The following is a 24,314-nucleotide window of genomic DNA, read 5'->3' as shown; positions in this document are numbered from 1 at the left end:
CAGCACATGAGGCCACCATAGACTATCACCGTAGCAAGTTTGATATAATATTGGATGGCTGAGCATGATACCATAACATATCGGATGAGTCATAAAAATATCGGACGAGCCAACGGCGAGTTCGATATTTGTATGACGAATCCGATATGTTATGGTATCATGCGAAATAAGCCATCCAATATTATCATTATTAGGTTTTCTTAACTCCTAATAACCCTGAAAACATAATAATGAAGTTAATCGGTGGTTGCATTTCAGCTGCAGAGTGGATTAACGACAATGTAGGCAAAATATGCTAATGAGCTCATTAATATTCATAAATATGCAAATAATGCGACACAAAAGTATACAGCACATGAGGCAACCATATACTATCACCGTACCAAGTTTGAAATTGATCTGTGATTGCGTTTGTACTGCAGAGTGGATTAATGACCATGTAGGCAAAATATGCTAATGAGCTCATTAATATTCATAAATATGCAAATAATGCAACACAAAACTATGCAGCACATGAGGCCACCATACCCTATCTCCATACCAAGTTTGAAGTTGATCGGTGATAGCGTTTAAGCTGGAGAGTGGATTAATGAATTTGCTTCCGCCCGGACAAAAAAACAACCAAACAAACAAAGAAACAAAGAAAGAAACAAACAGGGGAACAAACAACCATCTCGATGATAACATAAGCCCCACATATATGTGGGGGCCAAAAATATGGGGTCATTGGGTGAGAACATGACATTTTTTAAATGAAATCTTTGGGTGAGAGCCAAACAGCGCCATAGAAACCTCAAAATCGAATTTCAAGTTCAAATGGCTTCAAATTTCTTTGTTTTTTCAAAATAAGTAACAAAATCAGTGATAAATGAAAGTTGCTGTTAAAATTGAACTTGTAAGGGTCTTTGGGAGACAGATCAAATGAAAAAATAGGGGGTCTTTGGGTGACAGAACATGTGTTTGTAAAAAAATATGGGGTCTTTGGGTGACAGCAACGCTGAAAAAGGGGGGTCTTAACAGCCCTACATATGCGTCATCTCCAAAGTTGGAGTGCCCCCCCCAGAAATATGGTGCAAAAGTGGAATAAATTTGTGCGAAGCGTGCACAAATTTGGGCTAAAATGGCCAAATATGAGGTTAATTTGGAAACCCACATACAGCCATCAACATTGTGGGATGATTGTGCAAATTACTAAGAATCTTGGGTGTGCCATCCAAATTTAACACCAGGATTGAATGCAGACATGTTTATCAACTCTTATGTTTTGTCTGAACTTGTGTGGAAAGACTATGAAGTCACTATTTCTGTCTGTTTCGGCCGAGAGGGGGGGGGGGGGGCAAGCAATTTTTGGCGTTGTCATTGACAAAAATTTGTCATTGTCATAAATATGTAAACATAGCCCGATAGTGGTTCAGCCGAAACCTGTGTATTCAAGTCAAAAATAAGGAATTTACATGAATCTGTAATTTAGATACTGACAGTATCTAAATTAGCTACATGTATTCGAATGGGGCTTCAACTTCGTCAATACTGCCGTTTTCTTTGTGTTTTGCCAAAATTTTCATTTCAAAAATACTAAATGACAATTTGAATGACTTATCCTTCACTTTTAAGCAATTGGGATCACTGAATGGGTCTTTAAAAAAAAATCCTGACCGACCTACCCTAATTTGTTTTTTATGTTACGTCAATCAAACTATTTTTTAGGCCTTAATGAGGGCCAATCATTGCATGATGGCATGATTTGTTAGACACACACGACCAGCCCTCATGACGGATGAATATGTGAGAATTCACAGCATACAAAGCACAGGGGCTTTGGTTGTTGTGAATAGCATGCTTGCAGATCGTAGCTGCTCCTACCTCGGGGGGGGCTATAAAAATGTAAATTTTGCCGCCTTTGTAGCAACAGTCTGAAAAGGTTAACCCCTTTTTTTTTCCAGCCAGGATGACTCACGAAAATCTAAAATCCCTTCTTTTTTGCGACTGCTTGCTTTTACCCGGGGGGCTAGTAGGGGACCAACCAGGCCCAAAATGGATCAACAAAGGTTGAACCAGCCTGCATAAATTTCAAGTTGTGAATGCTCAATCCAGATGAGGCCTTTGCAACATACGTGCTCAATTGCAATTTATGCATGACAGACCCCATGATTCTCATAATAGAACACTGAAGTTAACCAAGTTTTAAGACAATTTCTATTGACTGGAAGTCATATCCCACAATGCTTCAGGATCTATATAACCCTCTCCTGGTTTTAAAAAACAAATTTGATGAGGAAATCATAAATGCTCTTGGAGTTGCCATCCCAGAACAATCAATTTCTTGTGCCATTTCTCTTAAGGGTCGGTCAGCTACCTTTGCACAGTATTTTTTGCAGGCCTGAGAGCACATCAGACACACCAAATTATTCTGAATATCACAAAATGTGCTTCTGATATCAAATAATTTGTGATTTAAAAAAAAAAATTGTATTATAATACAAATTTTATGGCAAATGATTAAAAATAGATATTTTTGATATTTAACAGTCTTCAAAATAAATTTATAAAAAAATGATATGTACAGGGTACTTGTTTATAGCTGGGAGGAAAAGCCATCCATCATATGAAAATTCTGACCTTTTGTATTGAAGATATACATTTTTCCCCCAAACACCTCAAATTTTAGGTCTTCTGGGGAAAAAATGTATATCTTCAATACGAAAGTTCATTCATATGATGGACGGCTTTTCCTCCCGGCTACAACTACATACACTGACACTCTCAGTACATATCATTAAATTTATCAAGACTACTTTGAGGACTGTTAAATGTAAAAAATATAATTTTTTAATAATTTGTCATTAAATTTGTATAATATCGTGAATTTCAAAAATAATCCATTTTATTTGGATATTCCTCGTTTTCAGAATATAATTTGGTGTGTCCAATGTGCTCTCAGGTCCCACAAAAATACTGTGCAAATGCTGCTATCCGAGCCCTTTTAAAAAACACCTTGAAAAACAACAGAAAACAATTTACCATGGTGCACCACTGCCTCCATGTTCCAGCTTCTGTCTTTTACTCCCTGTAGACTGCTTATTTGTCTCACTCCGAGTTGCTCTTTTCTCCTTAGAAGATGAATCACTTTCTTTGGATGATTCATCTGAAGTCTTCTCACTTTCTTTACTACTCTTACGTGATCTCTTGACACTTTCAGGCTTCTTCTCTGCATCTTTTTTATCCTTGCCTTTAATCTTCGGTTTAGGAGAAGTTTTCACCTTTGCTTTTTCTTTGTTTAGTTTACTCTTTTCCTTCCCTTTTTGCTTATCACTTTCCCTATCCCAGTCTTTTGGTCTATCTCTGTTTCGATCCCTTCTATCCGATCCCCTTGGTGATCTTGAATGAGGTGATCTTGATCTTGATCGAGGTGATCTAGACCTACTATGGGGTGAGCGAGAACGTGAACGTGATCTGGATCTTGTGGATCGTCTTTTTGGAATTCGTGGTAGACTGTCTTTTTTTGTATCTTTACCTTTACCAAGCCATGTGCTCTTTTTTGGTTCTGTCTTTTTCACACTTTTAATTTCTACCACATCTTCATCACTTTCAGAGCTCTTTTGTTTACTAGTCTTTGCTTTACTGTCTACTTTGACATCTTTCTTAGTTTTACTAGTGTTCGTTTCCTTAACAACTGGTTTTGAAGTACTATTTTTCTTGACCTCCTTATTTGGTTCTGGTTTCTTCTTTTGAGTAGTTTCTTTGGTTTCTTTCTCTGATTTTGTAGTTTGCTGCTTTTTCCCAGGATCAGTAGCTGGTGATGGTTTTCCATCCTTCACTGGTTCTGGAGGTTTTAGGCGGTGCACTTGATGACGGAGCTGGAGGTAAAGGTGGTTGTTCAATAAAAGACGGCTGCTGCATAGGCCACTGGTTTATGCCAACTTGCGCAGGGATTGGAGCTGGGTATTGTGCCAACACATGCTGGGGAATCGGCTGTGGGGGGATTGGCATTACTGGAGGCGGTGGCAATGGTTGAAATGATGGGACTGGTGGGGGGAGTGGTGGTTGGGGCAACGGCACAGGCTGAGATGATGGAAGTTGCAATGGCAATGGGGGTTGCATAGGTGGTGCAAACTGGGGAGGGGGGAGGGCTTGCTGGGGTGGAGGAGGGAGGGCTTGTGGTGGAGGAGGGAGGGCTTGCTGAGGTGGAGGCACTGTTGGCAGGGATGGTGGCGTTACTGATGCTTGTTCTGCTGCAGCACGGACTCTTGGATCTCGGCTGGCTAAGCGTGGGTCTCGGCTGGCTGCACGACGCTGGTCTCTACTTGACACAGTTGTAGCAGTTGCTGCAACTGATGCAGTTGCAACAGGAACCTAAGGATGGAATAGAAATTAATGCAATTAAGTTTGTGCTTCACAAAGGCTTGGTATTTTAGGGTGGTCTTAACCCTGGAATTATGGACATTTTTGGGCCTCATAACTAAATTATTGGTCTAAAGTATTTGAAGTATACATATTTAGAATGGCAAAGACCTGATGAATATGCTATGTACCTGTGTGGGTATACCCGGTGGCATACTCGTAGATGTATCCATGGCTGTTGCCTGTTTTGCGGTTTGCTGCTGCAGCATGAATTGCTGTGACTGCTGTTTTACCAACTGAGCATTCTTTATTTCTAGTTCTTTAGCCTGAAATAAAGAAAATGAACATTACAAAATATTTATTAGGACTTCGATACTTTTTATTTTGTTCAAAATTCATTGGACTTTTTTAGAACGTGATGCATCATTATGATTATTTTGTAGATGAAGACATTCTGTGCAAGTTGATATCATTAGTACGATCAAAATGACTGCATTGCACATGATATTATCATATAAACGACAAGACAAGGTCACAGAAATGATTAACATACTGCTGACCTTTTCAAAATCACCAGAAATCAATGGTGAAGACTTGGTGAAATAGTCAAGCTGAGATGAAATGAGCACTCTTAAAACATGTGGCAATGCTGACAAATGAACAACTAAATGTAATCACTGCCAATGCAGATATGTTAAAATCAAATTGGTTTGAACTTTGTATATAAAATTGCAACACAATTACCATCTACTGAATTACTAAAATTGCTAGACTTTGAATATGTTATTGTTTATGTTCTACATGTCAGGGCAGTTGTGAAGAGACTGACTAGTCAAACTATTTAAGCTGATGTGAATAATTTTGAACAAAGAGCACCCTCAAAAGTCTAGATCTCAACTAGTACGACAAAAGCATTGCCAATCATGAATCGGTAGCCAGCAGCATTTGATTTGTTTTTTTTTATTGTTGTTGATTATGTCATGGCCAACCACCTAAAATCGATTGAATTCTGTGCAAAAGCAAAAATAAGGCAGATGGATTCTTGGTAATGCTTCACGTAACTTTATACATCACTCCGATAATCTTGGTAAGTTTGGTTAAATTAGTAACATTTTATTCATTCAAAATAGGTCACAGCTGGCTTTACCCTATTAAACAATTTTACAGCGTGCAGCAATTCCATGTATTTACAGGGCGCCTTCAGCGGTTAAGTCCAACACTGCCCTATTTCAATATGATATTACACATTTTGGCTCCAGAGAAATTAATTTCATCTCAGTGAAAATACTTAAGGTGCACCAAGCTTCAAGTAGTCATGAACTGGATGGCCACAGGTAAGCATATGATAGCTAATACAGTGGAACCATGTTAACATAAAATTGATTTTAGTTTGTGTTAACAGGATTTTGAGTTATCATGTCTTAAAGGAGGATTTCTGGAAATATCAGAACGAAATTCAAATTTGACGATATTTTTGCTAAACGAATTATCTGCAAGAATAAACATTATGTAGCCAGAGGTTTCAAGTGGTATAAAAATCACAACTTTTTTAAAAAGAGAAGTGGGGGGGATGAGGCTGTGGATCACGAAATGCCCTTTTAATGTATAAATGCTTGGGACTTAATAAGCATTTTGTGTTATCAGGAATTTATTTTGTGTTAAAGAGTTTCCACTGAATAGACCTACTTGTTCTTCTAATTTAGCTTTGGTCTGTTGTAACTCAAACTCCAATCTCTGTTGGTGTAATTGAAGTAGCTGCTGTTGCTTGGCAATGAGCTGTTGTCTCATTTCTGCTTCTTGCCGTTCGCTCTCGGACAACTGTTTGCTGGCTGATGATGTTGCGGGGGTGGTAGCCTCCGTCTGTAAAAAAAATGTATATCACTAATCTTAGCTGTTTGGTGAAAGTAGGTCACAATAACATCCATGTAATATCAAGATGTAAAAAATATCTAGTTCCCTTATGCCAGTTTTAAAGTATTTTGTGCCAAGCCTGCAGCTCCCATGGACCTCAGGAGTCAATTGTATTGTGTTATGGAAATCTTAACCAAGTTGCGTTTTACATTCCTCTTGTATTCAGGGCCAAATATTATCACATGGAGTGGATTAATGGAAATTGAGGCAAAATATGCAAATGAGCTCATTAATATGCAAATAACATGACATAAAACTGAACAGCACATCAGGCCACCATATCATATCACCATAAAGAGATTGAAGTTGATCGGTTATTGTGTTTAAGCTGCAGAGTGGATTAATGGGTCTGCTTCTGCCAGGACAGGCAGGCAGTCAAACAAACAGGCAACCAGCCATTTGGATGATAACATAAGCTGGCCAAAAAATCCCCTACTTTCTTTAGAAGGTAATAGAATCACCCGGGGGGGGGGGGGGCCCTTCAATAAGAAATGGATATAGGTGTAGGGCTGGCACTTTCAGTTCACACTAAGGGGCATTCGTGAGAGCAAAATGTAAAAAATATGGGGTCATTGGGTGAGAGCATGATTTTTGGCATTCGGTGAGAGCAAAATGTAAAAAATATGGGGTCATTGGGTGAGAACATGACCTTTTTTTAGAATGAATCTTTCGGTGAGAGATGAAACAGCGCCACAAAAACCTAGTTCTAAACGGCTTCAAATTTCATTGTTTCTTCAAAATAAGTAACAAAATCAGTGATAAATGAAAGTTGCTGTTCAAAAGGGTCTTTGGGTGAGAGATCAAATGGAAAAATAAGGGGTCTTCGGGTGACAGAGCATGTGTTCGTAAAAAAATATGGGGTCTTTGGGTGACAACGATGCTGAAAAAGGGGGTCACTCCAAAGTTGGAGTGCCCCCGGGAGAATCACACTGCAGAGATGTATAACACTAATTACAAGTCAAGACTAATACCACCACTGCAAATGTTATACATACGGCACGACTTGCGGCACCTCACTTGTTGGAATTAAACACAAGCTCAATTCATGGGCATCATTATATAGAATGTAGTAGCTGCCATTTGGGGTCGCACATTCCTCATACTTGGTGGGTGGGTGGGTGCAGCTTGACCCCATACAGAACAAGTTTGTAAATTGGTTAGTGGATCCAAGGTCATCTAGGGGTCATATGAGGTCAAATTAGCAAAAATTGTCGTATGGGCACGGAACTTGGTGGGTACAGTAAACATTTAGAGCCAAATTTTTTGAAGGTCATTTTGGGGTCATCCAGTGGTCATCTGAGGTCAAATAACTGTCAGATGGGCATGAAACTTGGTGAGTACAGTCAACATTTAGAGCCAAATTTTTGGAAGGTCATTTCGGGGTCATATGAGGTCAAATTAGTAAATACTGTCGTATGGGCATGAAACTTGGTGGGTACATTAAAACATTTAGAGCCAAATTTTTGGAAGGTCATTTTGGGTTCACCAGGAGTCATCTGAGGTCAATTTAGTAAAAACTGTTGAATGGGCATGAAACTTGGTGGGTACCATCACCATTTCGAACCAAATTTTGAGATGGTCATTTAGGGGTCACCAGGGGTCATATGAGGCCAAATAAGTAAAAATTGTCGGATGGGCATGAAACTTGGAGGGAACAATCACCATCAGCCAGGTAATCATGCCCAGCCGAGAACCGTCAAATACGGGTAACCGCCTAGTTTGCTATATTTCAATAAATATACTTAGCAACTACACAACAGGTGATATCTTGGGTTACTGTTAACGTGGAAATTTCAGCGTGGAAATTTTCACATTTTGCAAAATTCAAGCTTTTTCACCTGTTTTTTATGTAATCTGCAGAGCATTTGCTTCCACCCAGCCAGACAACCAACCATCTACGTCATAACATATGCCTGAAAAGCATGCTTGCAAAATGGAAGCACAAAAAATCAAACTGAAATAAAACATTTTCATATTTTGTGGACATACATACCTTCTTGATAAATTTAGGGTTTATATGAATTGCAGCTGGTTGGGGCGAAACTTTTGGTTTGGGTTCCACCACTGCCATGACGGGCCAGGCCGGGTCCATTGTCTTGACTCTCATATCTAATGCATATAATTTCTTGACAGGAAAGTAATCTTTCCATGTTGAACGCAACTTAAAAAGGGACTGTCTTGTTTTCTCATCAACCTAATTAGAAAAATAAACAAAACACCTTCTTAGTAATGGTTTGTGATCAATGGTCAAGTTTTCGCTCAAATTCCAAAGATGGTACATACATGTAGTATTTTTATTCCCATAATGGAGCCTTGAAGCCCAGTATTATGAAAATAGTTAAAGGTGTTAAGAATCTAACCTGAATCTTAAACAGGCATTTCATGATCCACAGCATCATCCCCCCACTTTTCTCAAAGAAAGTTGAGATTTTTATATCACTGGAAACCTCTGGCTACATAATATTTATGTACAAAAAATTTCTTGCAGAGTAATTCGTTTAGCAAAGATATCATGAAATTTGAATTTTGTTCTGGTATACCAAATTACAACACATTTTCTATGGAGAAGTGTAAATAATACACATAATCATGCATAACTCGCAAACGCAAAATCGGAAGCAACTGAAATGTTGGGAATAAGCTTTTTTCATGGATATCTACTGAAAAATGTCATAAAAAGAGGATGCTAGGATCACGAAATACTCCTTTAAATAGATAATTAGATGCAGCAAGTCACTCATGTTGAACTTGAAACAAGAGTAACTCAGACGCTTATCAAATAGCAATTTGGATGGTGTCAAAGTGATATTCGGTTCTGGAAAAAAGGTCGTCAACTCTCAAGCCATGACATTTGATTTCAATACGCTGGCGAAGTTACGTAATTAATCGGATCAATTACCATAGCAAATAGGTGAGAACAATTTTGAACATATCGCGCTGCACTACAAATAGGTTACACTCATCACCTGTGTATGTCTGCAATCATAGATTGAATACAATACTGGTCTTTTCAAAGATACTTATCTCACACGTGCAAGTGATCAGCATGATATGGTCCAATGCAGATGTACCGCGTGAACGTATCAGTGCAGCGCGGTATATTCAAAAATTGTTTTCACCTATTGCTATGGTAGTTAATTTGATTATTACGTAACTTCGCCAGCGTATAATGTGCATTTACATATCAGGGGGAAGATAGGGAGCCATCTCAGACCGATGGTACGTGGTACTACACCCTATGATAAACTTTGTGACTAATTTTGCATTTTTCTCAAAAAATAACTACACACTGGTAACAAAAGTTATGTATATTTAAAGGGGCAAGCAATCCAATTACTTCACTGAAATTTCACAGTGATTCAAGACAAGTGGTTCATTATGTTAAGAAATGAGGTACTTTCTAGCGGTACTTCTTTTCTTATCATAAATAATGTACGGCTTGTCTCGAGTCACTGAAATTCAAGTGTAGTATCTGGATTCCTTGCCACTCTAATATACATAAATTTTATTACCAGTGTGTAGTTATCTTTTGAGAAAAATGCAAAATAGTCATAAATTTATCAAGGGGTGTAGTACCACCTTAAAATAACAAATTGAATATAACTTGTAATTTCTCTGTCAGCTTGAGTACCTGCTACATGCAATGGAACACACCTCACACTTATTCTTGTATCTTTATTTTCACAACCATTTCCCCCCTTTTTATTATTTTCCTGTACAATACAGGTATGGAATTTCATTATATCATAGCAGAGCTTAATTAGTCCCCACACTTAATTAGTCCCCATCGTCTTTTTATTATTTTCCTGTACAGTACAGGTATGGAATTTCATTATATCATAGCAGAGCTTAATTAGTCCCCACACTTAATTAGTCCCCATCGTCTCCTTGACATGCAAATATGGCACTGTTTTACACAAATAATTGACAACAATGTGGTCACAATCCAGTTTAAATTTCATCAATCTCTGGTTCAGGCCCATTGTGTTACTCCAGATGGACTTATTTGAACTTTCTTCACCCATGTGACTCGCAAAATCTCGGAAAACACCCTCTATGCAGTTAACCAACCGGAACGATAGTATTACATGTAGTAACAATTCAATCACCTGTTTGAATCATGTGATTCATGTATTGTTCTCAGGAATTAATCATGAAGGACAGTGTTTTAAAGATGTATTTATGCATATTCTTAGTCAGTGGGAGTTGTCTAGTTTGTAGACTCATAAGGGGTGGTGCAACAATTATGTGTACCCCTGGGGGGTGAATTATAGGGGGGCAAAGATTTTTGGCAGGCCAGAAGGGGGGAAAGCATTTTTGGCCAGTCAAAAGGGGGGGGGTCAAGCGATTTTTTTTTTTTTCGAAAGGTTGGGGGCAAGCAATTTTTGGCACAGATATTTTGGGTACCATTTCTATATTACGCCCTAAAAAGGCGTAGGAAAACGTTAGGAACACATTCAAATATGCAAAATTGCCTGCTCGCATTATATGATAAGACAATTTCAAGGTTTTAAATTGGGGTTCCCCAAAATCTTGCATGTGTAAGGGGGGGCAAAGATTTTTGGCACGCCAAAAGGGGGGCAAAGGTTTTTGGCACGTCGAAGGGGGGCAGAGATTTTTGGCATGGCCAAAGGGGGGGCAAGCGTTTTTGGCAGACCATTTTGAGAATTCACCCCCAGGGGTACACATAATTATTGCACCACCCCTAATCTGATTGAACAATCGCATGATTTCGGGTGCCATCTATCAGGCCATAGACGACCCCACGTCATCATGCGTGTTAATAACGCATAACACGCTTCTAGAGGTGCGAGTATGTATCGCGTTGTATGCGTAGACTAGTGCGGAATACGCTCACACGCTAGCAGTACGCACAACAGAATACGTTAAGTTGTAAACAAGTTTCGTTCATTTTATAATAAGGAGAGTTTTTATGACGGTAACTTAGTTTTTACTTTAAAAAATAGTTTACAGTTATTAAAATAATTTTTAACTAACTAAGAATGAGAATAAACGATATGAATTTTTGTTTTTACTATCCTCTACCTATGATAGACGACAGGCAGGTCCAATATTTTTATCGTAGTGGATACCGGCTGCCACTACTAAAAAATATTGGACCTGCCCGTCATCTATCACACGGTAGAGGATAGTAAAAACAAAAATTCCTATCGTTTATTCTCTAACTGCATAGGGTCTGTAGGCTCACACAAAAGACAGACCCAGGACTAGAGATGACCCATTATGAACTTAGTTTTACAAAAAATTGTACCCACAGATTACAGACTTAATTGCTATGTATTTAATGATATTGTTAATGTGCCATATTGGTCTGTTGCTTATTGGGGTGGGGGGGAATGTACATCCAGGGTTTTTCCGACAAGAGTCCAAGATTGAATTGAAGTTTGCTGGGAGCATTATCCAGAAGTACACTATTTGCCTCCATGAGGGACATGAAAACAGGGCAGGGTTGGTTCTACCTCTTTGTCTTGTACAATATGTGACCTACTACTAGTAACTACCACGAAATGAGTGTCAAGTTGCAAGTTGGTAATTTCGAGACATCCTGGCTGCTGATTTGATGTTCTTTGTGCAAGCTGCAAGCCAGTTGAATGGCCCATTGTGCCTCCATTTACAAAGGATACAGACATACTATTGGCTGAACAGTTGCGTATGATACAAAGAACACCAACGCAGGAGCCAAGATGTCTCGAAACTACCAACTTGCGACAAGCAAAGTAATGGTATCAAGGCTCAAAATACTTTTGAGGGCCATGTCGAACAAAATATTATGTAAATTAGCCCTCAGGTGAACTTTTTTGCAAAATATTATTATGCTCCATTGTATTTTGAGCCTTGGATGGTACCTATTATAATAATACAGTACAAGTATTCACCAGGCAAAGACTCAATAGTTTGATCACTTTTAAGGTGGTTATGGAGGCATTATAAAAGTGCTCTAAACATGTTTTAAACAGATTAATTGAGTAGAGCAAAAGTACACTGATCAATATACCTTTTTTGTTTGGAGTCAATCGGACATACGGTTATCAAAATATATCAATTTATATTTTCTTTGTATCTTATTGTTTTTATCAATAATCAATCAAGTTAATGAGCTAAAATGACTGGAGAAGCTCATTTGCATATAATTTTTGCCAATAGTTTGCTAAAAATCCATGCATAAATGTTCAGGGTACTTTTATTTTGCATAATTTTGCCCTGAAACTTGGTCAAAGTGTTTCTAATATGTTCTAATGTATTATACAGTGAAGCCGCCCCCTAATTTGCATATTTGCATAATTAATTAGCATTTATGCAAATTAGCTCATTAATTATGCAAATTAGAGGGCGGCTTCACTATATAATACATTAGTACATATTAGAAACACTTTGACCAAGTTTCAGGGCAAAAGTATGCAAAATAAAAGTACCCTGAACATTTATGCATTGGTTTTTAGCAAAATATAAAGCCTTTCCAGTCCTTTTAGCTCATTAACTATATTGATTATTGACAAAAACAATAGGATACAAAGAAAATATAAATTGATGTATTTTGGAAACCGTATGTCCGATTTGTCTAAACAAAAGGCATATTGATCAGTGTACTTTTACCCTACTCAATTAATCTGTTTAAAATATGCTCAAAGCATTTTCTAATTTCTAGAAAATGCATCCAATACCACCTTAAGTGTAACTAGACATACTAATTAATGACCAATTCAGTGGTCCTACTTCACCAGCAACAGCAGGAAGATGAGCTTTCAATATAACAATTTCGTTTTCTTCTTCTTATCATTAAGATAAATTAATGCAACACAATAATTGTCTTTTAATGTTGTCTTCTTTTTTAATCTTGTGTCCAATGTCCACATCAACCTGCATGATATAAATCATTTGTGAATACTTAATAATTATATGATGTTGTCTTAAATTACATGGCTATTACAAAAACCTTCACATAACAGTGTCTGGCCCACAATAGAAATACCTAATTTTTATGCACTTCTTATCTTTGTCTAACACTTGAATATTCAAGTTGAAAAATGTTTGCGCATAACACTATAAATATAATCAAGATAATATACAACATGTGTCTAACCAACTTTTGGACAGAGCAACTTACACAATGTAAAGACTGACAGAAATGCCAAATTTTCATAATGGAAATTTACATGTATTACATCAGCATTTAATTTCTTTCAGGTCACCCCAGTTCAGTTCAGGTTAACTATTTCTAGTAATTTTTGAAGAGTAAACTTGGTAACAAATAATTATCATATCCCAAGTAAAAGTTTATACATTTTTAACAGGCAAACAAATTTGTAGTTGTAAATTTGTAGATGTATGCTATCTTTAGCATTAAGCAAGTTGGGCAGGTTGACAATGCACACTAACATGCATGGCTTCTTGACCATTGGATTTGTGATCTGCATTCTGCACATTGCAAGGTAAAACATCTGGCTGTTTAGTTACTAAATACAACCAAGTATACCAGTGCTTGTTGACAGTACTGGGCTGCGGAGTGCTGACAGATTATACACTGGATATAAGTAATGTATAGTGTGATATTTAAGCGGTAATAATTTTTGACAATTAATTCCGAGCAGTTTTACGATTTCAAACAGCTACATATTAAAGCCTATAGGACAAAAATATTTTCTGTGAGCTTTTGAAAACACAATTATGAAATTAACCACGAAAAGAAGCTTACAAAAATGTCCCGCTATACAGTATTCTACTCCATCCTCCGGCTGCTGAAAGTGATGACAATGAACTCTATACTGCAAACAATCAGTACCCTATTCACCCCTTGCATTGTTCCGTCATATTGGGTACAGCCTCAAATTGGTAATAGACATGAAAGAAAAAATTACGTCACTTTACGCAATGGTATATGACTCGTTCGATTCCCATTCATGCTTGCTGCCAGATTGAGGCTCCACCTTCAAACTTGATGACCATGCAAGAAGTGAATTACCTGAAAACTTTACTCTAATATCTTACATGAACAATTCAGGAATACTGGTGCCTAGAAGGCAATTTCAATATTGGACAATTCTGTTAAAATATGGTCACGAACTTGGGATCCATCTCAAATTTGATGTATTAACCCATATTGTCTCAAGATAATGATACCTTTGTGAAATGAACTCCTGGTTTATCTCATCTTCCATGTTCTGTTGATGCATAAGTAAGGATATGTTACTAGTTGGTCACCTTGACTTCTGATGTTATCAAAGATTTGTATTTTGATAACATCGAGAACTAATACATAAGTACTAAGTAATATAAAATTTGAATTCTACTACAGACATTTCGTCATCCATTTCATGTAATGACAAATCATGTATATTTATATAGCGTTATGATACGTCCATTATGTAAAATGGCAGACGATTTGTTGTTGATAATAAGCAGGTTTCTGATAGTTCAATTTTGTACAATTACGTCTTAAACTTGCCTGGTGAATACTTCACATTTAAAAAAATTTGCAAATCAGACATGTTCTTTATGAGTTACTGAAGCTTATTGCCAGATCGCTCATTTATGTCCAGCCATGGGTTTTAATTTATACATGTACATGTACGGTATACATGTACAAAAAACATGCCCTTCCTAGATGTTAATGAACAACTGATTTGCCATGTAACTCAAAGAAAATGTCAGAGTCCTTAAAACCTATTACGAGCTAACCTGTTCAAAAACACCGCAGAATGTGTTTACAATATTGGCAGTAAACAATTCCAAGTAGCGGCCTTTCATATTCTTGATGATGGAGTCCAGCAGGTAGAATACACAGAGCTTCTCTGTTGGCTTGTTCTGTAGTGCAGTATGAGGGAATCATAACATATAAACTTATCATCATGCACAATCTGATTATATTATTTCATACAAAACAATGGTAACATTTTCATAAATAAAAATAATAATAAAAGTAAAAAGAAAAAGAAAATGAAAACTATAGATGACTCGTCTTCTTGTTGGTTGACCCAATGTTACAGCAGAACTGGTCACCTGTTATATTTCTCACAGGCCCATAGAAATACACCTGAGAATTTCAAAACTGTGAGCACACTGGAGTCCTCTCAAAACTGCTAGGCTTCCATCTTCCATATCAGTAGCGTTTGGTATATCATGACCTGTATTCGACAACTTATAAAAAAATTCAAAACATTCACAAATTATTGCATAATATACTGTAAAAGTGGTAATATTCGCACATGTAAATTATTCACACTTGACCAATTTTGAACTACATTGTTTTTTAAGTTTCTGTACATAGACGAAACACATAAGAGAAAATAGTTGCAAGTTTTTATTTTTATTTTTGCGGTAGCTGCGTTGAGCATGAAAATCAATGTTCATCAGAAATTTCCACTTTTACAGTCTATTTCATATTTATTTCACAGCTATTGTCTCCCATTTTATCATAAAGAGGTAGGGAACCTGCCAATGGTATGGAATACAGGAATGGAATAAAATGACCATAAATTGAACAAAACCATAAATTTGGAGGAAAAACAAATGCCCAAATTCAAATTTTAAACCTGAATAAAGAAATTGTGCCCAAAACCAAATTACTTATAAAATTGAAGTCACTACAATTTTGAAGCAAGTTGCATCCTTTGGACTGTACCAATTGGGGGTGGGACTATACACAAATCTTCAGCAATTTCAGGATTTGTATACTCAGGTCGGTATATGGTGGTTACTGCAGTTTGGATTACAATGAAATCCAGCTACTTGCAAAAAACCCTGATAATTATTAATAAAAAAGATTGTACAATATTTTGCTCATTTAAAAGCCAAAGACCCAACCTCGTCTACTTATACAGTGAAACCTCATTAACACAGCCTGCCAAACGCATACCTATAACTTATGACCCAACACAAATTTGTGACAAACTTAAATTGAAGGTTCTGATAACTTTCTATTCGCAAAGCTCCACTGTAATAAACACATCGCAAGTCCACACTTGTTTGAGTGATAATGTTTAACAGAATTTTTACAGTTATATTTGATAGAATTTTGTGTAATTTGTACTTCTGATATCTTACGTTTGTAAAAACAATTCCAAATCATTCAGATGTGTAAAAAGATGCAAAGGAGATTTGCAACTTTCAAAATCGGATCAATATTTCAATCATTTAATTTTTTATCATTTGTAATTATTTTTACATTCGTGAGGTATCATATTGCAGCTTACAAAATGCTGTCTTTCAAAATTATGACCACTCAAATAAGTGAGGACTTTTCTTTTGAGGTGTACATATTGCTAAACAAGACATGTATACACAGGCAAACATGCACACTAATAGTAATAATAGCACGCTCACACCCGGGAGAAATTACAGCCAAGATTGACTGGCATATTAAAATATGTTACCAAATTTAAGCAGCAGCATGGATACTGATATTGGACTTGTGTCATTTTTGACATACGCTTAAAAAGTTACCTTTTTCAGAATCTTGATTGAGCAGTGACGTAGCTGGCGACACCATCACGGAGTCTTCATTCAGCGTAGTGATGTTTACATTCCTCCGGTCACATGACCTCCCGATGGGTGGTCAAGTGCCAGCAGATCATTGTAAACGGCGGCCAAGTCGTATCCGTCCCTGTTGATCGTGGAATTTTGTGTCTTTATCTCGGCATCAGGTTCAAAGAACACACTAGAACCACCACCACCCAAACAGCAGTCGGTGACCATAAAACTCATCATAGACATGATATCAGTATTGACGATGTGGAAGTTATCGTCAGGGAAGACCATATTTGGAACAGGAAGATCAAGGAAGCCATAGAGATAAAGACACAAAAACCCACGCTCAACAGGGACGCCAGGTATGACCTGCCTGCCATCTACAATCTGCTGACACTTGACCACCCATTGCGAGGTCATGTGACTGGAGGATTGTAAACATCACTATGCTGAATGATGGTGTCGCAAGCTACATCGCTACTCAATTAAGACTCTGAAAAAGGTTAATTTTTTAGGCTAAAATTCAAGCAGTTGTTTGTATTTGTCTCCTGAAATATTCAGAGAATTCAATATTCTCCCAACTGCTCTTCCAGATATGTGACATGATCAAGGGGAATGAGTTACATGACGACCCTGGTCGAAAATGAGTTTTAAATATGTTTCTAAAGAGGACATTCAGAGCTTTCAGAAACTGAAAACCCCTTCTTGATATGACTTTTCTTTGCGAAGTTACGTCAATTTATCAATCGCTGAAAACAATATAAAACAAAAGAATTTTGACACCGTCTTTCTCAAAATCAATATTAGCGACATCCGACTCTCACTCATTTCCCTTGATCGTGTCACATATGTGCAAGACAAGTCATTAAGATATGAGCAAATCTTGTTGTTTTGGCAAGTACAAAGCAGTTCTTTGGTCAAATGTATGTCAGTACCTTACTGCAACTGCATTGCAAAAAAAAAAAAAGATCAATCTGATGAATTCATTTTCTTTTTTCTTGCACACAAAAAAACCAAACAAATACACAAACATACAACAAACACAAACAAAACAGGTTAACACATCTTTTCTTTTCATCCATTATTTTCTTTTTTCAACTGCCTTTTTTTCACACTTCTTTTCTTCATTATTTTTTCTTTTTTCATTTCTTCTTTTGTTACTTTTCCATTATTTTTTTTAGAACTTTTTTTTCATTTTTCTTTTCACTTTTTTTTTTCAATCTTCTTTTCTCTCTTTTTTCCAATCGTCTTTTCTTTTTTCCAATCTTCTTTTTACTTTTTTTAAACTTCTTTTTTTGTTGCTGTCTTCTTTGTCTCCCTTTTGTGAGTTGTGAAACAATGGTCTCTCAGCCCAGAGCTAGTAATACTAGCTGCATCCTTGTCTGCAGTTGCATCTTCCATTCAACATTGTCACAGCTAACATGGTGTACCACCTACACGAAACACTGCACCGCCCGCACACAGCAAAATACTGGATATAACAAATCGGCTTAAGCTTGGTGATATAATTGAGCGATGTTTAGAGGCCGGTCGAGTGCAGATCTGTTGGAACACGCTTTTCAATACGGAATAAATGCTAACCTCATCGTGACATCATCCAAGCAGCAAAGTTCATTTCCCATTGAAAAAGCGTTATCCGACGGATCTGCAGTCGACTAGTCTGTTATTAATGCTTCCTTCAGTTATATCTCATTTCGGTATTCGACTTGTAACTTGAACACTATCATTGACTTATATGCACATAGTTGTAACCATCTCATTTCATTTGGTGTTAATGAAATATACACCTTGTACCCGACTCTTTTAAACTGAAACAAATCCATTAACGGACACTTTTCACAAGCTTATCACTGTATCAAAATCATTGAAGGCAAAGTGATCAAGTCACAGACCTGTATATTAAATCAGTTAATCATATTAATGTTTTAATTTTCCAGTCTCTTGATCATTTTGTCTTTGATTTTATTGCAGTGTTTAGCATCATTAGCATGAGATTATACCTTGTCATGGTATTTTCATTTCACCAATTGGGCAATGAAGTTTGGTTGGAACAGCATGTCTGACTGGTACCTCCCACCTTTGTCAGTTAAACTGTGCAGCATTTGCAATTACATGCTGACATTTTCTTTGTATCAATATCATATACAGATGTGAATTATTTCATGCCATTATAATGACTGCTTAATGTGTAAACAGCTTAATTCCCATCTGTTTTCAATGTATAAAAATGTCAACATGCAAAATGCAACCCATTTCATTCCTTTTTTTCGATTCTGTACCATATTCAACCTTACTTTATTGCTACCCTTCAGTAGATGTTCAACATAGTTGAAGCCATTATTCAGTAGCTCTACCAAGATCTGCCTATGCAAGCTTTGAACTTTGGAACAGCTGAGGCCTTTCTGTAATTCCCAAAATCATTTGCATTCTAAACCAAACCTACTGTCAACAATGCCAGCATGTATTGTTCAAGAAACTGAATATTCTCCAAACAGTGTTACAGTGTAAAAACAAAACAATCGCACCACCACTACGTGCACTGTGGAATATACATTGTAACACCGATAATACACACTGGCATTACTGATGTAATTTGGTTTCATAATCATTTGATGTAAAGGATTTTGAGAGGCCACGCCACAGCCACACAATCATTCATCAGAAAATACAAGAATGTTATGATGTATTTAACAGTGGAACAATCTTGCATTCTGTTGATGAAATGTGCTTTAGCCTAAATATCAAGTAACTTGCATACACAACCAAGCAGAGCATACAAAATATTTTAGACCATTAGAAACTTCTACAGGTAATTTTGACATTTCTAATAAATGCAAGTTCCTCTGTGGGAAACTACAGATGCCTTTATTTATTACCTCTTCAATTTCTAATGATCTGTAAACAATGAACAACATCATACTGTACACACAACTTTACAAGAAAATGATTGATGCAAAGTTCTTGTTTTTTGTTTTTATTCCATCATTGAAACAGATTTCATTTGTACATTTTCTAACCTGCAAAGCAAATATTGGTTAAAAGAGTTATTACCTGAATGATAATTGTACAGATGTAGTATGGTATTATAAAAACCTTGTAATTTGATAAAAAATTGGAATAAGAAAACATTGTTAATAAGAACAAAATTGACTAAGTTGCATTTTGAGGCCTCCATGAAATGTGTGTGATTTGCTCTTTCAAGTTTTAAGAACAAGATAGCATTTGACTCTTTTTATTCATTTGAATATTTTTGTTTGAAGTTGCCTGATTTGCATCGATGGAGCAATTTCACTGTTAAGATCTGTTATTACTAAGGGTTGGATTTTTGCCTGATTTACAAAATGTATGCCAATACTAGTAATGCACCAGTGCTTTTTAAAGAATGCAAAAAAAAATCACAAACAAAAAACATGATACACAGAAGTTTAAAAAAAAAGGCCAAAAAAACATCAATCTTAAGTTTAATTTAAGGAAGTACTTGTGGTGTGGATTAGAAATGAAATCACAAACTCCAAGTCAAAATTCCTTAGCTCAACGATTAGCTGAACAATATCTTCGATATAACACTTTTGATTGTATGACTCAGCAGCAAAAAGACCGTAGTGTCAAGGGTAATAAGTTTTTCTTGTGGAGCTCTATGTGGAATGCTATTCAGATGGTTCTTAATGTACTGTAACCAGATCTCAGTTCCCGGAGCTGAAAATTCATCATCTAGCACATGTACTTAGCTATACTTATATGTACATTGAAAACCATCTAAATAGCTGCACTTCATACAGAGCTGCACATCGTCAACCTGCTTACGCTAATTGCCCAAGTCATTTTTGTAATTTTGAGAACAAAGAACAAAATGTGGGTCTGGGTCAATCATGCATCAGTTACGTAATCACCTTAATAACTATTTCGGATTATTCCATTTCATATTTGTATCATCATTTGTTCTTGTACAAAGATTTGTGAATACTTATAAATGTTTAAATGCATGTTTGAACCATATTTTGTACTTTGTTCTCAAAATTACAAAAAAAAATGATGTGGGCAAAAAGCGGAACAGGCTGACGACATGGAAATGATTCCCCTGATATATACAAGGATTAAGGTGTGGAGTGTTCCAAGTGGGTGCACTTTATTCCCTCTGCCCCTGAAACTGTACTCTGCCTCTGCTCATGGTGGCATACACATTTAAAACTCAAAATCATGTCAAAGTTTTGTGTGTACGCAAGATCGTAATTCAAGGAAACAGATCTTTTTGCAGCTGAGTCATCAACATTATTAATCGAGAACACATTAGCATTTTAAATCCAAGTATTATAATGCAGTTTGGTATTATACTTGTATAATTGTGGGTAGGTTGTCAATGATTATTCCCTTGTCATGATAACACATTCTCAATGTCATTAACACTATTAATTAAGTGACTGGATTGTGGCTAAAATTATAAATGATTAAAAAAAAATATTATGAGATATGGTATGAGATTTGGTAGTAAAATTTTGTGTTCAATATATTTATTTGTGCTTGATATTGAAGCACTTGCTTGAAATAAAATTAAGGATCGAATGCATTTTACTGTCCAAAAATGACAAATTACATTAGCATCAAATTTTCAATTCTGCACCCTTTTGAGTCAGGAATAGAAACCTATCTTTTTAGTGATCAAAAACACAGAAATACACTCTGTGGCAGCACTATGTATTATAGGCAAGAGAAACAATTGCCCAACAACACCAAATTATTCAGAATGGTTGACACTGATGTGAATGTGATGTTCTTTCAGTGCAGTGAATAGAACATTCAACGACAATCAACTTAAACAGATCATGAAAAATTACAAGGTCCATGACCCGATCGATATCCTCATCGAGCCTGCCCTGGATTATGCACTTTCAGTTTCCCACGCATTTGAATGGGTATTGGATTGCCCACTTTCCTAATGTTTGGTGAGCATATTTTCTCCAATATTTTGACAAGTTGACGTTGAATGTTCTGTTCTATATTGTTTGGCAATAATGTCTTTTGGCTTTGCCAATAGTGTTTAAAGTTGTAATTTTGTGTTTTTGATCGCAAAGACCGGATATTTTTTATTCCTGACAGAATTTGGCAGAACTTAGACAATAATTTTGCCTCTTTGGTCACTGAAAACATTCGAACCTTGATTTTGTTTCAACTAAAATTAACAAGCTCAAGCACAATAAGGTGGATACCAATTTTGTATAATTTCTGCATAAAGAAAATTTTTCAAATTTCTGACCTGCGCAAATCGTTGAAAAGTGTATTTCCTATAGACATCCAAAATGGCGTACCGTATACCAGACCTAGTAATTTTTCTCATTCATGCATAACCCCAGCATTGCCAAGTGAAATTTAACGCCAAGGTCAAGGTGTTTTGTTAAAATGGTGTGAACAAAACATACATGTAGATAGTGATTTGTGCCATTGTGGTTTAATACTACACATCATTTATTCATGACATGCACACCGGAAGGAGGAAGTGTATAAAATAAAAATGGGGCATACACTTCATACTCATAATGATAATAGTATACACGTTTCTGCTGCATCTCATTTCAAAACCACTGCAGCAATGGTATGCAGGGGTTTTGCTAAATAATATGGAAACTTATCATTCAGTAGACATGAATAACGACATTTCATTGGAAAAATAGCCAATAATAATTTTGTATTGTTCAACGTTCTTAAATTACTGTACAATATATATAGCTGTATTATTCAGCTCTTAATCAGTAACAGCAATTAAGGCCCTTCGCACTTGATTATTAGTTTCCTGTTTAAGATTTTGAAAAAGGGATGAGGTGACTATTAATTATCTTTTATTTTCTTTATTTGGTTTGAACTATTACAAGCAACTATCGACTCGTTTTGACAAGGGCGGGCATTTAATTCACAACAATATTTGATTTTATAAATAAGTGAAGGTGGAGTTGTACTCTTTGTTCATTCATCATTATTGTTGATATTATTAAAGTCAGAAAATGTCAAGTAGAAGTAGTTGAAAGTTATTTTAAAGGAGAAAATTGGAAATAAAAATAAAATAACTAATTATTTTGAGATTTTCAATTTTGGACGCGGGCGGTAAACAGGAAACTAATAATCAAGTGCGAAGGGCCTAACGGCCTGCATACTTGCATTGTATTGACTATTGTACACTGGCACTGTGCTGATCGCGTATGCGGTACTGCAGCGGTAGAGACGGCAATTACGCACTACCTCGCGTGCTAAGCTTAGTGTGCAGTGCGTTGCGCGATGGCAATGGCGCGCTGTATTACATGGCCTGGGCCCCGGCGGTAGTTGCATGATGAAAAAAAACTGTAAAGCATGCATGGAATAGTTTGGAGTAGGCCTATAAATAACTTGATCTTTTTATGATTGTGGTGTTATTTATAATTTGTGTTGTGTTAAATTCATGTCTACTAAATGATAAATTTGTTACCCGTCTGTTCATGCAATATCGAAAAATATCACTGGTTTTGAGGTCGTATCACACATGGTTTTGAGGTCGTATCACACGTGTGATACGACCTCAAAACCAGTGATATTTTTCGTGATATTACAACCTCAAAACCAGTGATATTTTTCGTATTGCATGAACAAACAGGGGATAACTAATATTATTGTTTTAATGCTAGGCATCATCTGAGATATAAACTTGGAACAAATATTTCTGTACACCAACAATTACATGTGCAGAGAGTGTAGCAGATAGGACCCTGTTTTTATGCCTCCAGCCTCCACCGGAGGTATTATTTACATTACAATCCAGTCCATCCAACAGTGATCACAACATTGAGAATACTAAATTAGGTATAATATATGAAAACAATATGAGAGGGTCATGTACTGTAGTTTATTTTGGTACTTTGATACTTTAGAACTATTATAACCTTCAGCAATTTGGCTTCGATCAGCTTTACAATCTCCGGTGAATGGGCGATACTTTCTTCAGCCAGCATAGTCAACATATTGATCAACGGTTTGCTGTTGAATGTTAGGTCTTTCAGAGACGACTCGTACTCTTTCACTGCGTCCGTCATCTTGAACGATTGGTCAAAATGTTCTTTGACAAAACAGTTACTGTTTATAACTTAAGGCATGGTTAATTTTGCATTAAACACCACTAGAAATGCCACTGTTATTACGCCCGATTTCGTCAGCGAACAAATCACAACGCCATTTTCCGGTTACTGAAAAACTCTTTTGCAAAACCTTCCAGAATTCACTGTTCCCGACGCACTGATAGTGCACAGTGTGAGTACTCATGTTGTGTAAGAGTTTAGAGTCACATGATGAAAAATCCTCATGAAGTAAGAGTAAATCTTATTGGTTATATATTCTTGCAACGTTTTTATGCTTAATTTTAATAAATAAAAATTAATAACATGAAATCCGTTGAAATAATATAAAATTAATTTTTATTTTTAAGCTTGTGTGTTGATGTTAGACAACTGTCCATTATTCTAAAAAAATAACCACAATAAAGTTTATAAACTTGGTGCAATTACCCAATCAAAAGAGGTTTGACATAATTGCACGTTTCGTATGCTCAGTACAATTGCGTA

The 24,314-nt window shown here is 36.4% G+C and overlaps 1 protein-coding gene across 1 annotated transcript in view; it reads right to left on the bottom strand.

Moving 5' to 3' along the window:
- Positions 1-23,789, bottom strand: part of LOC140160211 (uncharacterized) — a 41,193-nt gene extending 17,404 nt beyond the window's left edge. The window contains exons 1-7 of the mRNA XM_072183489.1: positions 23,670-23,789; positions 14,950-15,075; positions 8,246-8,446; positions 6,028-6,201; positions 4,533-4,667; positions 3,994-4,353; positions 3,022-3,857 (exon numbers count right to left, since the gene is read on the bottom strand). Of these exons, the coding sequence (XP_072039590.1) occupies positions 3,022-3,857; positions 3,994-4,353; positions 4,533-4,667; positions 6,028-6,201; positions 8,246-8,446; positions 14,950-15,075; positions 23,670-23,789 (1,952 nt within the window). The remainder of the gene's footprint in view (positions 1-3,021; positions 3,858-3,993; positions 4,354-4,532; positions 4,668-6,027; positions 6,202-8,245; positions 8,447-14,949; positions 15,076-23,669) is intronic.
- Between the last annotated feature and the right edge of the window lie 525 nt (positions 23,790-24,314).

This window comes from Amphiura filiformis, chromosome 9, assembly GCF_039555335.1.
Source record: "Amphiura filiformis chromosome 9, Afil_fr2py, whole genome shotgun sequence".
Classification (NCBI taxonomy): Eukaryota; Metazoa; Echinodermata; class Ophiuroidea; order Amphilepidida; family Amphiuridae; genus Amphiura; species Amphiura filiformis.
Note: the sequence above shows the minus strand (reverse complement) of the source record. Positions and strands in the feature narration are given on the sequence as shown.